At 41.3% G+C, this 14,882-nt stretch overlaps 1 protein-coding gene across 6 annotated transcripts in view; it reads left to right on the forward strand.

Annotated features, from left to right (window-relative positions):
- Window positions 1–14,882, forward strand: part of OTUD7A (OTU deubiquitinase 7A) — a 129,923-nt gene that overhangs the window by 80,916 nt on the left and 34,125 nt on the right. For all 6 annotated transcript variants that reach the window (XM_081887632.1, XM_081887633.1, XM_081887636.1 and 3 more), the window contains 5 exons: window positions 961–1,146; window positions 3,393–3,611; window positions 7,274–7,375; window positions 9,832–9,959; window positions 10,816–10,928. In XM_081887632.1, coding sequence (XP_081743758.1) covers window positions 961–1,146; window positions 3,393–3,611; window positions 7,274–7,375; window positions 9,832–9,959; window positions 10,816–10,928 — 748 coding nt within the window. The remainder of the gene's footprint in view (window positions 1–960; window positions 1,147–3,392; window positions 3,612–7,273; window positions 7,376–9,831; window positions 9,960–10,815; window positions 10,929–14,882) is intronic.

Raw genomic sequence — 14,882 nt, forward strand, 5'->3', positions numbered from 1 at the left:
TTCACCTTAGAAATTGCCCTAGAATCCTCTTATAAGACACCAGGGAGTGACCTTGACAAGATGATGGGGAAGGGGTTCTCGGAAGGTAAAATGTTTGAAAACCATGGGTGTATACCATAAGCATGGCACTTTGCTCTTTGCCATATTAAAACACTATTATTATTAAAACATAACATTATTTTCATGACTACAGAAGTAACCAGAAATAAATTGAAAAATCATAGCTACTTGAAAAGCTGAAATATGCTTAATGGTGTGCAAAACATGCTCATCATAATTTGGAATGTGCTGAGTCTTCTAAGTATTTTTTAGAGAAGTCTTATAAGAAGCTTAGACTTCTGACAAGAATTCTCCAAAGCCTGAGAAGATACAGCCAGATCCAGAACCACAAAGCTGGTAATGGTAGAGATGCTATAGTTTGTCAGCTTTCCTTCTCTCTCTCCCCTACCCCTCCTTCCCAAATGTATCATTTTAAAACATTTAGGAGAGATAAAGTGCTTTGATTTCTCTCATACTCTTCTTTCTTTAAATAACTTGTTACTGGTGTCACCAAAGCTCAGTTCCTGCACCTCTTAGGTGGTCTCCACTGACATTATAAGATAATAAGGGAGGCGCTCACTGTGAGTTCCAACCCCTCTTTTTCAAGAAAAACAGCATTGGTAACAGCTATGTTAATTCTGGTCTCACTAAATTTAGATTTTCTGGAGATGACATCTTTAAAGGCAGGGCTTTCATATTCACTTGATACTCCAATTCAAAAGAGAGGTTTTCAGTAGGATGATAAAAGATGAAACTCCACAAGCAGACACTGTTTTTGGTGTGCAGGCAGAACATGGCACCTTTTTACTCCAGATTAATTAATACAGAACAGTTGCCACTGCTTCGATACTTTCAAACACCAGTCACTCTTCCATGCATGTTGAAGTTGTTAACAATGCTCTTGTGATGTCTCATTCTTAGGCAAAAATTGGGATTTGACTGCCGCCCTGAGTGACTATGAGCAGCTTAGGCAGGTTCATACAGCTAATCTGCCACAAGCGTTCAACGAAGGGAAGTATCCTAAGCCGCAGCAGGAAACGGATCCTTCCCAACAGGTGAACAAGAGTGAACGACCATCACTTCAAAGACAGGATGACATTGCTCAAGGTAAAGTGCTTTGGCCCACTCCAAAACTATCCTGCCCTTGATATACCTTCATAGATTCAGCATTGGCAACATACAAGTTTGTCAAAACTATGGATGTTAGGTTTTCAGTTGGACACATGTTGTAAGATAGGACTCTCTTTTTCTCCATTACCAAAGAGTTTCAGATTTCTGCCAAAGAGAGGGTGGGCATAAAAACTCAGAACAAACTATTATGTAAGCTAGCGATTACAAAAGACATTTACTAGCTTCTGATGCCATTTACTTGGGTATTAATAGGAACAACTTTTATTTATATGAGCCTAATTGGTTTATATAAGTAGAATCCTGAGGTTTTTTTCTATCAGCAAAAAAGCAGCAGTAGTGGTCTTTACCAATAGTACTAGTAATAATTATTTATATAGTTATATTATTAAATACCTGTTGGTGTTCAAGGTATTTTATAAAAAATAGTGAAATTCAACTCGGCAGGTATGTGTAAAATCTACTCAAAGCCACTTTTTTTTAATTGGGTAAAAAAAGAAAGAGGGATTCTTTAAAAGCTGAAGTGAAGAATTCACATGCTTTTGTAAAGATAAAAAATTGAGAAGTGGAAACCGAGTGTCACAGTAAGAAGCCCACCATAGCAAAGAGTTAATTCACTACCTTGATATACACTGCTAGGATTCCCAAACAGCAGGCAAGGTCTGAGTGAACATAACCAATGCTCTGGATGCCATTAGTTCAGCTGCTGGGATGTTAGAGAGGAGCTTTAGAGCAGGGATGGGGGACCTTTGACTCTCCAGATGTTGGACTCTGGCTCCCATCATCCTCTATTACTGGATCTGCTCATATTGGGAGATGGAGCCCGACAACAGCTGGAGGGGATGTAGGTTTCCCATCCTTGCCTTAGACCATGCAGCTATGAAGTCAGAGGCAACTGAGAATTCCTAGACCCGCAGGCAACTTTGCACTAAATAAAATGGCACTAGACGGTGTTTATGCCATGGGCTTTCAGATCCTTGTGAATAAAAATCAGTTGAGCAGGCTCAGAGCTTTTCACTAGAAAAGGTCAGACAACACTTGCTGTGGATAAGATGCGATGTACAGTATTTTCTGATAGTCATGTATGTGCAGATGTCATCTGAGTCCACAGCACCAGGCAAAAAAACAGAAGCTGCCTTCAAATTTGAGCACGATTGTTACTTCTACTCAACTATTTGCAGATTAAAGCCAGCTTTGGTCTATTTGATGTTGTGCTGTCGTGCCAGAGAGTGACTTTGTGATGAATTTTATTTGATCTGTTAGGAAAGTTGAAAGTGAATTACTGAATAATTATTTAATACATTTCATGATGTATTAGTACCTATTTCTTCCAGAAAATCATGATAACTCTGAAGCCAGATTTTGCAGAAGCAGACTTCTTTCACTATCTTATATAAAAACAGGATCCTAACTAACTAGTGACATTTCAAGATAGGGATTAAGGAGCAGCTTCTCAGGATTTCCAGTTTGGCTTGCTGGGAGGTGGGGGACTTCAGTACTTGTGTACTGATTTTCCACTGCAATTTATTCCACACTGGAGCTGTGACATATGCAATATACTCTCAGGGAACACAAAGAAAGTGATGATTCATCATAAACTTGGGACTAGGTTACAGGAGAGACTGCATTCTCCTGTTCAGACCTGCTTGGTTGCCGATGTAATCTGAGGAGGTCTTCTTAGTGCTGCTGCAAGCCTTTGAAATTTGTATTGTGGCCACCCAGAGCATGGTCTGCAATGTAGAATGCTCTACCCCTTGAAATAAGGCATTCACTGATATTCCAGTTTCTTTCCATTTCACACAAACCTATAGCTGTTGATGATGTATTTTGTGATATCCTACTGGTTACTGTGAAGTTTTAGTGTATTTTATGCTGTTTTATTTTGGTTGTAGGTATTGTATACATGCCTACATGTTAGAGTATACATTGTATACTCTAACATTGTACACTCTAACATTGTATAGTCCTTTTAATAAAACAGTCCTTTTAATAAACTACAATCAAAGGTCACGGGGTTCTATTTCATCTTGCCTTGAGAGCAAGAATATAGCACAGATGAGAGAAGAGATCATTGTCTCCATCAGGGTAAAAGTACTTTGGGAGTACAATCTTAAAGGCATTTGCTAGGGAGTAAGCCCCATCACGCTCATTTACTTCTGAGTAAAAACATTTAGAATTGCTTTGGTTGTCTCATTCCCCCCCCCCCTTCTTTTGTTCCTGCACAGAAAAGAGGCTGTCTAGAGGAATTTCTCATGCCAGCTCAGCCATAGTCTCCCTTGCGCGGTCCCATGTGGCCAGTGAATGCAACAATGAACATTTCCCTTTGGAGATGCCCATCTACACATTCCAGCTCCCCGACCTTAGTGTTTACAGTGAAGACTTTAGAAGCTTCATTGAGCGGGACTTGATTGAGCAAGCAACCATGGCCGCTCTGGAACAAACTGGTGAGTAAATACTTAAGACAAGAGAGTCTGGCTTGTTTGGCCTTCTTGTTTCTGTACCACTCTTTTAAGCCCATATTATTGTTGGAGCTGATTGCTTACATCTTAGATACATACGCAATACTGTAGAGTTGGTGAAAGTAGAAAACAAAGACAACTAAAATGGTGAAGGGGCTAGATCACCTTTGCTACATGTAAAGGGTATAGAGATTGGGTTTTTTTATTTTGACAAGAGAGTAATACAGACAAGGAGTGTGAGAAAGGAATGTGAATGTATGAAGACAGTGGAGATAGAGTTTCTTTCTCTTCCTTGCCCCCTCTCTCATAATTTAAAAGTTGCACAGTGAATCAGATTGACAGTTAGGACAGACAAGGGGAGGTGTTTCTTCACACAATGATTAGTACATTCCTAATGTTCTGTGGCGGGTGGCGCTGTGGTCTAAACCACTGAGCCTAGGGTTTGCCAATCAGAAGGTCGGCGGTTCGAATCCCGGCAATGGGGTGAGCTCCTGTTGTTCGGTCCCAGCTCCTGCCCACCTAGCAGTTCAAAAGCACATCAAAGTGCAAGTAGATAAATAGGTACCCCTCCGGCGGGAAGGTAAATGGTGTTTTTGTGTGCACTTCTCTGGTTCACCAGAAGCGACTTAGTCATTCTGGCCACATGACCCAGAAGCTGCCTGCAGACAAATGCTGGCTCCCTCAGCCTATAGAGCGAGATGAGTGTTGCAACCCCAGAGTCGTCTGTGACTGGACCTAATGGTCAGGGGTACCTTTGCCTTTAACATTCTGTGGATTGGCAGAAAAGGATCAGCGTTGCTTGATTTCCCCCTTCCCTCCCCTGTCAGAATATTAAGATGTCACTCAGGAACACAACACAAAGTCTGCCTTGCAAACCACAGTCTGTGTAATAGCAGTTGATGGGTGCTGCATTTAGGTTGTAAGCTGATTTTGAGTGCTGTGTGGCTACATATAGAATTTCTTAATAATATTGTATGTGGTGTAACCCAACAATTCAGATGGCTTAAAAAAGATTAAACAAATGTGTTTTATATGACAGCAGAAATAAGAAATCTCTGAAATAACTGCAGTAGCATGCAGGTTGGCTAGTTCAGTCAGGGCTATCACAAATTGCCTCAATTCAGAATGACTAATGATACATATATTGTTCAGTTGTTGTTAGTCATGATAACTGTGAATAGAAACTTCATTTTCATTGGAACAGCGTACCTTGGAGTACTGGATGGGCCACTCCAGTGGGTGGCCATTGCCTTCACACCCTATTTGTCCCCAAAGCACCCCCCCAACCAATTAAACATTGCCAGTGGTCTCGACAGACCGCTTAATGATTTTTCTGCCTGTTGTAGCCACTGCAGTGGGCTGTGCTTGATGCTTTATGGTTTTTAATTGTATTTCTATTGCTTCTTTTGTTTCTTACATTGCATTTTAGTGTAATGCAATTTGCAGTCTATAGAATTCAAGCTGCAATACAATGCAATTTAAGGAATTAAAAACAATAGAAATACAATGTAAAAATCGATGTGAATATATAATGTGGACATGCAGTGGACGACCTGAATGAAGATTGTGAACATTTGCTGGCCCCCATACCACCTTTTGGGAATGCCTGCTTTAGAGGTTCTGTGGCCGCTATTGGAGTAAGAAAATTCTTATGCTCCTGCAACTTCACTGTAGAAGAATATCTAAATAATTTAATTAGACAGAATAATAGATTAAAAGGTTTTATATAATCTATATATATCTATGTTGTTCTGCTGTCTCAGCAAAGTCTCAGCATGCCATAGCAGCAGGCATTGGCAACACCTCTGCACTCTCCATCCCCGGAACAATTCTTGAACACATAGGGACTGTTTATTGAAAGTCCAGCCTAGGGCAACTTGCAACAGATGAAGAAGATGGAGACAGGATGGATTCCTGCACAGCTGATGCGTTCCTCAATTCCCATCATTATTATCTGGATAGATCCCAGTCACCTTTGAATAATGTCAATGGTATATGTTGGCCTTTGCTTAGAAGATGACCTACAACTGTGAGGTCTCCTTCATAATTTAGGGTTTATATGTAAAGTGCTAACTTACTGAAGATCTGCTTCTGCCAGTTCTCAGAACTGATGGCATTTTAACTCCCATTGTGAATGTGAAACAATGTGTCATGTAAACCACAGCCTGCATAGAGATTCTTGATGTTTCTGCCCATGTATTTTGCATGGCATAATGGGATATGTAGTTTGCATGAACAACACAACTCTGAATGTTATTGTGCATATGTAGGACCATCAAGGCCACTCTCTACTGTCCTGAAGAGTCATCTGGGGCAAGTGGGGGTTGTAAAGGATTCAACCTGAATCCAAACCCAGGTCAGCATTTTTCCTGTTGAATTCAGGTGTTATTCTGAACCCTAGGGCCAAACTCACCCTCAAGGGTAGTAAGCCGCCTCCACTCCTTTTTCTGTCCAGTCAGCCTGAGCCAAGAGATAATCAGGTTGTACACTGGACATCCCCAAGATTCCAAAGAGCAAGAGCTTCGTTGAGTATTTGTTGTCATCAGTGCCAGATTTACGTATAAGCTAAATAAGCTATAGTTTAGGGCCTCACTCTCTTGGGAACCCCAAGTACATTTCCAATTGTATTTCAGTTCAACAATTATTTTGATAAAATATACATTTTGTTATGTGCAAATGGCTTTAGATACCTATTAGGTCCATAAATGACCATATACTGTAGCATATATTAAACACAAAAAACAGTGACAATTTGTTGTTGACAAAGGGCAGCTGGACGTATAAAGGACCCCATTACTTTATATGTCCAGCTGTTGTCATGTTTATGCTTTTAAAATTGGGAAGATTTGCTATAATGTAAGTGCCACCATTTACAACTTTGAAACCATTTTTGCTAAGTCATAGAAGGAATGGACATTGCTGGTATGACCTCTTTGGAAAACTATTTCTTAACACAAGAGAATTGTGCTTTATATCGACTCTGAAATGTAACAGGCAGCCCACCTTAGATTTGTTTTCTTAGCTATTACTTTCTTCACTATAAAACTCATATCAAGAAATGTATAGATTTTATATGGATTATATATGTCTCCTTTATGCAGCACCCTTGGTTTTTCTTACCACGCCTACATTATTGTCAAAATCTTCTGCATGGTGCAGGTGATAGTCTGTTATTTCACCATGTCTGCAAAAAAGGAGTTGCTAAAAATGAGGATATGTTACTTCCAATTTTATCACTCCCAAAGGCAGCCCAACCCACTTTAAATTATGCTTCCCTTGTGCACTCTTGATTTAGATTTCATAAGAATGGTTAGGCATGTGAAGTGTGTGCTAGCTGCTGCTTGTTGAATACATGTGGCGATTACCAAGTGTTTTTAATAACCCGACCTATTAATATAGCTACAATTTATATGCTTTTTGGGATATAGGGAAAATAGACTTCCAGTAGGATCTGAAATTCTCTTGGGTTTAAGTATAGCCACACATTTTCATGTTATAGGTTGTTTTAGCCAAATTTCAGTTTATTGCGACCACAACCATTGATTTCAGTTGAAAAGATTAAGCTATTTGTTTTTAATATCAACAGGACTCCAAAGTGCTTAATGTTGGCAGTGTCCTTACATTTTAAATTAATTTTCATTTTTCAGGTCGTCTTAACTGGTGGTCCACAGTGTGTACAAGCTGTAAACGCCTTCTCCCCCTGGCAACCACAGGGGATGGCAACTGCCTCTTGCATGCGGCTTCCCTGGGTAGGTCTTCTGGTAAATAATGCATTATGAAAGAATAGGACAACTCTCTGTCTTGCTTACAATGCTTAGATTCAATCTTTCTCCTTCAGAAGGATTGAAAGAACCTCACTTGAACAAGATGTGGACCCCATGGTGTACAAACACAATGTTGGGGGGGGGGTCTCCTCTTATCCATGTTAGCAAATGATACTGTGATATATAGTAAGTGACTATTTGGACTAGGTTCTGTGAGGTCTGAGTACTCATCTCTGGTCGTCCATAGACTTGCTGAAAGCAACACGGGACCTCTCAGCTTCAGTTTTCTGTTTCACAGAGCAGTTGTAAGGATCAGTGAGATAAGGACACACTCGTTTTCTTTAAATTTCAAGATAGAACTGGGCTACGTTGAAATAAAAAGGTGTTCTACACACACACACACACACACGAGTTACATTGGATATGTCACTGGTCAGTACAATTTTATGGAAGACAGATGCTACACCACTTTGCTGGCACTGATGAAGGTACAGTAGCAAATTAATTTTTTAATCTGTGGGAGCAGCATTTGATATTCATAAAGTAGTTACCTGATGCGGACAAATATTCCATTTATTTTAATAAGATTGTGTCAAGAACAGAATTGCAGGCAGAGGCCTGAATCTTCTAAAATGTTTATCATAGAATTTCAAAGTTCGAAGGGACGCCAGTGGTCATCTAGTCCATCCTCTTGCATTACAAGAATCAAAGCTAAAGAATCCCCGACAGATGACCATCCAACCCTCATTGAAACACCCAACAAAGGAGAGTGGAGTCTCTTCCACTCTTAAACAGGTGCTACAGTCAGAAAGTTCTTCCAAATGTTTAGTAGGAATCACATTTCTTGTCCGTTCTTAAACCAAAACCGTTCTTAAACCGAGGTGTGCTTTCCCTAATGAGGCTTCCCACCGCCGGTGACCTTCCACCATTCGGATTCCATTCTTAGACCGAGGTGGACACCAGGACACTATTTCCAGTTTTGTGGAGTTCATAAACCAAATCGTTCATAAACAGGGCTGTTAATAAGCCGAGGTGCCACTGTAATTTGAATCCATTAGTTTGGGTCCTATCCTCTGGAGCAGAAGAAAACAAGCCTGCTCTATCTTCCATGTGTCAGCCCTTCAAATATTTGAAGATGGCTGTCACATCACCTCTCAGTCTTTTCTTCTCCAGGCTGCTCCTAAGGCATGGTTCCCAGACCCTTTATCATCTTGGTCACCCTCATCTGCACCTGTTTCTGCTTCTCAGTATCCACCTTATATTCAACTTATAATTTAAATGGACTTCATGTCTGTTTTCTCTCATTGCTTGTTTTCTATTCGTGTAAAATGTAGCCCTATGATTATTAACAACAGAAAAAAGGAAAAGCATCAATATATATAAAAAAGAAAGTAGATTTCAAGTTGCAGAAGAAACACGTTTGTCTTAATGAAGATGCTGTTTGTCATGTCCTCTCCCCCTGCCCCAAGTGCCTCTGGAAACTTCTACTGCCAGAAATGCTGCTAACATGGAGGGAGCTCCCAGCACATTCCCCTGCGTCACAACATGTAGGATGACACCACAGTACCTCAAAGACTGCCCACCGCCAGGCCTGAGGCATCCTTACAGGCAGCTCGGTCCCCCTTATGCTCCTTCCACCCATTGTTTTGGAGCACACAACATACACAGGGAAGGAAGGGGAAGGCACATGGCATGGAGCCCTGAGGAAGAGACCTGCAGAGAATACCCACAGCTCCCCCTGAGACAAGCGTTCAAGACTTTAACCCAAGCAGCCATGGTGAAGGGCCAGGACACACAACAATGCCAGACACAAATTGACCTGAGCTTAAAGAAAGACATCCTTTGGTAAAGCAGCAATCAGAATATTATTTCTATTTGAATTAAGATAATTTCAGTGCATTAAGCACAAATAATTTGCTGGTTTTTAAGCTTGCAAGCCTGTGGCTGGTAGTATTTTTAGGATTCAGATATAGCAAATCCAAGTTCTTTTATAATGAACTTGGATTCCAGGGGATATTCATCCCTCTCTTGTGCAAGACAGCCAGCCCTTAGGTTTTTGGGTCATTATTTCTAAAACAGTCAAAAGAGCCCCCAGTGATCATTAGTCATTCAAGGCCCACCAATAGTACTCCACATTTCTGAGGCTAAAATCAAGAACATTTGTTTCCTTCCGGCAAAGTTGTGCATCAGGCAACTCAATTCTTTCATTGTTTCTAAAGAACATTTCCTAAAACTTGCTTTGAATTCAGTATTGCCCTGTATTAACTTATTTAATGTTTGCACCTATCATTTGAAATGCTTAAACATAATCAAAGGGAATTAAACTCCAGTTAGGAGAACCATGCAAATGACTACACCTAAGCCTTAATTCCTCTTCATGTGTGTTTTGTGCTATTCCTGTTTTCATACTTGCTCTTGTCACACTACTTTTTTGCATTTAGGAATGTGGGGGTTTCATGACCGGGACCTTGTATTACGGAAAGCACTTTACACAATGATGCGAAGTGGTGCTGAAAGGGAAGCCTTGAAGAGAAGATGGAGGTGGCAGCAGACACAGCAGAATAAAGAGGTTTGTACAATATCAAGAATTTATCAATCTTAATTTTGAAGCCATACTCACTATGGCTTCCTCATAGAGTCCCTTATTAGTGCCTGATGCTTGTGACAGAATGCTGAAGAATGACTCTGAGCATGGACAGAGTGCTTTCCCCATCCACTGGATATCTTCAGTTAGTCCTCATAATCCATGGGGGGGATTATTTGCAGGACAGTCCATTACCTTGCATCTTTCACTTAACATTGAGACACTTAGTTTATACCACTCAACTTTCAGTATCAGAAATGTTCCCTCTCTGTTCTGTTCTGTTCTAAATTATTTTGTATGATGTCATTGTGCTGTTTAAATAAACATTTTGGGAGGAACATTTTGTTAAACACTTGGTGCAAATGGGCATTTTTGCACAGCAAAGTCTGCTTTGACAACCATTGGAAGTCTGAGACACTGACAACACAATTCTATGCATGTTTCCTAGGATATCAGTATCAATATATGTACAGGACTTACTCCCAGTAGTGGAGCATAGGATAGCAGCTTCCACACATGCACACACAATTTAAGCTTTTTTATTCTGCCCTCCTTCCAGAAGAATATTTATAAGAGAAACCAAATAAGATTGTTTCTATGATAATTCAAAGTGGGGTGGCTTACTTTGGTCATTAAAAGCAGCTGAATTAATGTATATTGGGGGGGGGGGAGGAATACTACAAATGAGCCTTACCAATTGTACTCTCAGGTTCCAGAGAACTTGTGCATACGTGAGTTCAGAGATTTCTTAACTCAAGGAATAAAGATACAAATCAAGGCACAATGTATAAGTTACAGTTGTCTCCTTGTTTCTTGAACTGCCTTCTCCTCTCTCTCCTAGTCAGGGTTAGTTTACACAGAAGAAGAATGGGAGCGGGAATGGAATGAACTGCTCAAACTGGCTTCGAGTGAACCACGAAGTCACTTCAGCAAAAATGGAGGCACTGGAGGCGGGTAAGTGGGGGTTGCCCTGTTCCTTTTCTGATTTACTAACCTACCATGACATAATTTGTGATATAATAGGTAGGAAAGGAAAGTTTTGTATCATCAAATCCTGCTTCCAGAAACGTATCTGGAGTTACAGGATGTGTTTCTATTGCTGGAAGTGATATGTTGTAGTTGATAAATGTCCAGTAAACTGAAAACGCCTAAATATTGTAGCCGTTTCTTATAAGAGTTGAAGCACCTTGCCTAAGATGAGGGTAGTGTTAAGAAAACAAGATGACTTAGGGATTCATAAAATTATGAATAGCATGAAGAAAATAGGTAGAAAAATATCACAATAAAACTTGCATAATGTACAACAGAGGCACCTTCAAGCAGCTGCTTGCTCCACATCCCAACAGGCAGCAAAACAAACACAGCACTAACTGGAGGATTTCCATGTTTCTTTGCCTGTCCCCACCTTTTTAGAAAGTTCCACAAGCCTGCTGACAGGCAGAAAAATGTGCGACAGGCAGTTCCTATGCTTCTTCCACTATTCCAACACGCCTGTTTTTAAAAAGCCTCTCAAGAAACTGCCTGTGAAATGCTCCACATGGCTGACAGGCAGCTAACAGGTGAATTCTGTGAATATTCACATGGTTGTATTTCCATATGAGAAAATGCTTCACCTGTTGAATTTCTGCCTGCCATACAGCTGTCAAAGAATCCTGTTTCCCCCTAACCCTAACCCTAAACCAAAGCATAGGTTGCCATGCTATACCCACTTACCAGGGATTTAGTCCCATTTAGTATACTTAGGAGAAGACATGCATACCACTGTACTATAGGTCCCCACCTGCACTGCACCCCCAAATAATTGTGGGAACTGTTGTTTGTTAAGAGTGCTGAGAGTTGGTAGGAGGCTTCTGTTCTCTTCGCAGAGCTCCAGTTGCCACAGTTCCTTGGGAAGAGGCACTGGCTGCTGAAGCACTCTGGAATATTCTTGGTGGTATGAGACAGTGAATTGCTAATGGGCACCTGGCCTTTAGCCCCTGCAGAGCCAGAGACATGCCCAAACCTTTTCCCAAAGATTTTTTCTTTGTCCATTTTGGGGAAGAGGGATTCTTTAACACCCACCTGTACTTACTTCGTAGCAGTATTTGCAGAAAATAACTTTTAGGGACAACCTGATCTCAGATGAACTCACCACAGGAAAGATGGATTCTATTTGCTAGGAGAAAAGGAAGGGGAAACTACAGAGATTTTGAAGACTGGGAAATACAACGGAAGCAGGAAAAGCACACTAAAGAGAAGGTGGAAAGAGCAGCTGTTTAAGACACCAGGGATTCCTATTTCCTGGTGTCCAAGAAAGTCACTCATCAGTGGCAGCTGTGGCATCACTCATTTTAACCAATACTGACAGAAAGAAACAGCTCAGCTGGCTCATTTCACACAAATTGCTAAGAAGGGTACCTCTAAATTATGCTTCATAACTTTCTTTCTTTGAGGCCTAGAGACATATTTTTTAAACATCATGAAAACTCAGAGTCTGAAGGCCCTGCAGGGGTGTCAGTGAAGGGCATGGTGCCCATCACCACAGAGCTGGTGACCACAGATGTAAATAATTTTAGTTCTCTCTCTGTGGGGTTGTGTGTGTTAAATAATAATAATACTGTGCTGTTTTTGCATTTACTTAATTTTCTTCAAAATTGCTTTTTTTTTTAAAGTGTCTTAATCTGCACTACTTTCGTATTCAGGTCCTTATTAGTAGTTCTTGCAACCTCATTCTGTCCTTCTCAGGCGGTTTATGCCTCATGTTTTTGCACAGCTCAGTGTACTCCAATTAGAGATGTGCTGAGATGTATTTGCCAAAATAAAAGAGCTCAGTCCTTGAAGAAGTCACTTTTGACAGCTTTGCTTCTCTGGAAATCAAAACAAAAGTACCCGTCCAACTAATAAATATTTTAGATGTCCAATACCACAGTTTTCAATGTGCAAATCAATCCTCCTTACGTGGAGCTGCCAGTCAGCAGGGTGGGATGTTGGCTTCCCCCACCGCCCACCCACTGCCAGACGTTTCTAGATCTTGATCTGCAGGGAGTATCTCTTACACAAATGTGAAAGACGATGACTTTAGTAAATATAGCATGGAATTTAAAGACCATTCTAAAAGCAGTCCAGTGGCTTAGAGCAATTGGGGGGGGGAGGGGGGAGTCCTGACCACACATTATTCTCTGGGAATAAACCTCAACTGGTGAGAGTCTCATGGACTTACATCTCCACCCCCTTATGCAGGGGTCAGCAAACTTACTGCCCTCAGGCCAGTGTCTCCAGCGCCGATCGCACAGCGGGCCGAAGGGCGGGGGAGTGCGTGCCCATACGTGCACACACACGCTATTTCCAGTGCACTTCTGGGTCAGAGGAGCACCGGAAATAGCATGTGCACGGGCCTCCTCTGACCTGGATGTGCACCAGAAATAAGTCTTGCACATGCGCAAATAACACATGCACACAAGCTATTTCTGGTGCTCCTCCGACCCGGAAGTGGGCAGCCGCACAGCGCAGCGCCGGTAAGAGCGGGCAGTGGCAGTGGGCGGCAGGGGTCACCGCGAGCCGGATAAATGAGTCCCTCAGGCCTTAGTTTGGGGACCCCTGCTCTTATGCTTCTTCCATATGGTGTGGAGAATGGAAATAGTGAACTATTCTGTACCTTGTTCATTTGAGTTTAGGAACGTTCTTACCCTGGGGTGCATCCCTAGATTGAAAGGATTGCAGGACACCCAAGGAGAGCCCAAGGTCAAATAAAATTTGGTGCGGCCAATTCATGTGGTGGGCTCTGGGCTGGAGGAAGGTGCAAGGGAGCCTGAGATTATAACAGGGTTGAGATTTCTCCCCAGAGAGTTCACAGCTGATGAGGACTTGACAGTGGCAACCCAACTGGAAACCATTGTAATGTTTCTGGGTCCAACAAAAGGCACCAATAATAAGGAGTAGCTTTATAAAAAAAGCTTATTCAGAGGAGGCTCTAAGAACTTCTGGTAGAATTGAAACTCAAGGCCTAAGGAACTGCCCAGTTCATGTGATTCCAGGGGAAGTCCTCAAATTTCCAAGGCTTAACATTGACGGAGTGTCAACAAATTATGAGCTCTGCCATTTCACATATTTCTACTGAAAACCTAGAGAGAGCTGAGCAGCACTTCAAGTAAGGATTTTGTTTGAAATATCATTGATCAGCAAATTAGAATATTTCCTACTTTGTGCAAAATTCACAAATTTGCATTTGGATGTAATTTTTTTCACTGGAGCTTTTTCTGTGACAAAATTGAACTTTAAGTTACAAATATGCTGTCCCTGGAAGATGTTAACCACATGCATAATTTACTTTAAACCTCTTCTCTCCCCGTGGCAACACTCTGGTTTTGCTTAAAGCAGGGACAAATAAACTTTTAAAACTCAGTGACCACATTGGAAACCATGTGCCATCTCTCTGTTTACTTGTGGTGAGGCAAGATGGGGAAGCTTCCTAGAACAATGTCCCTTTCCATCTGTCAAGCCAGCTTCCTTCTTTCTAGAGACCAGGTAAAGTCTGTGGCCAGATTGGCATTTTGGTTTGGCACCACTCAGTGGTCAATAGGCAACATTGCAGGCTTGAATAATAATGATGATGAATTAAAACAGGAAGCTGTCATCTAAGCTCCTCTCTGCTTCTTCAGTTTTTAAAATTTGCATCACAGAAAGCAGTCATTTCTTCCTGAGATTCCTGGTGTTCTCCTTTCAGGCTGGTTATTTCCTTGCTTCTTCTGCCTTTTGCTGAACTTCTCTGTGTGTTTAGCCCCATCAGAACTCCTTTTCCCGCTCGGATGTTTTCCTGGACATTTTTTGAGGCCTGTTCAGTTGTTGGTTTCTTTATCTGCAACCTCTTGAGACTCTGCCTTGTCCTTTGCTTTGCTGACTTTAGTCATAGTAGACTCTGTATCCCCTCCT

This window comes from Podarcis melisellensis (assembly GCF_964234715.1).
Source record: "Podarcis melisellensis genome assembly, chromosome: 14".
NCBI classification, from domain to species: Eukaryota; Metazoa; Chordata; class Lepidosauria; order Squamata; family Lacertidae; genus Podarcis; species Podarcis melisellensis.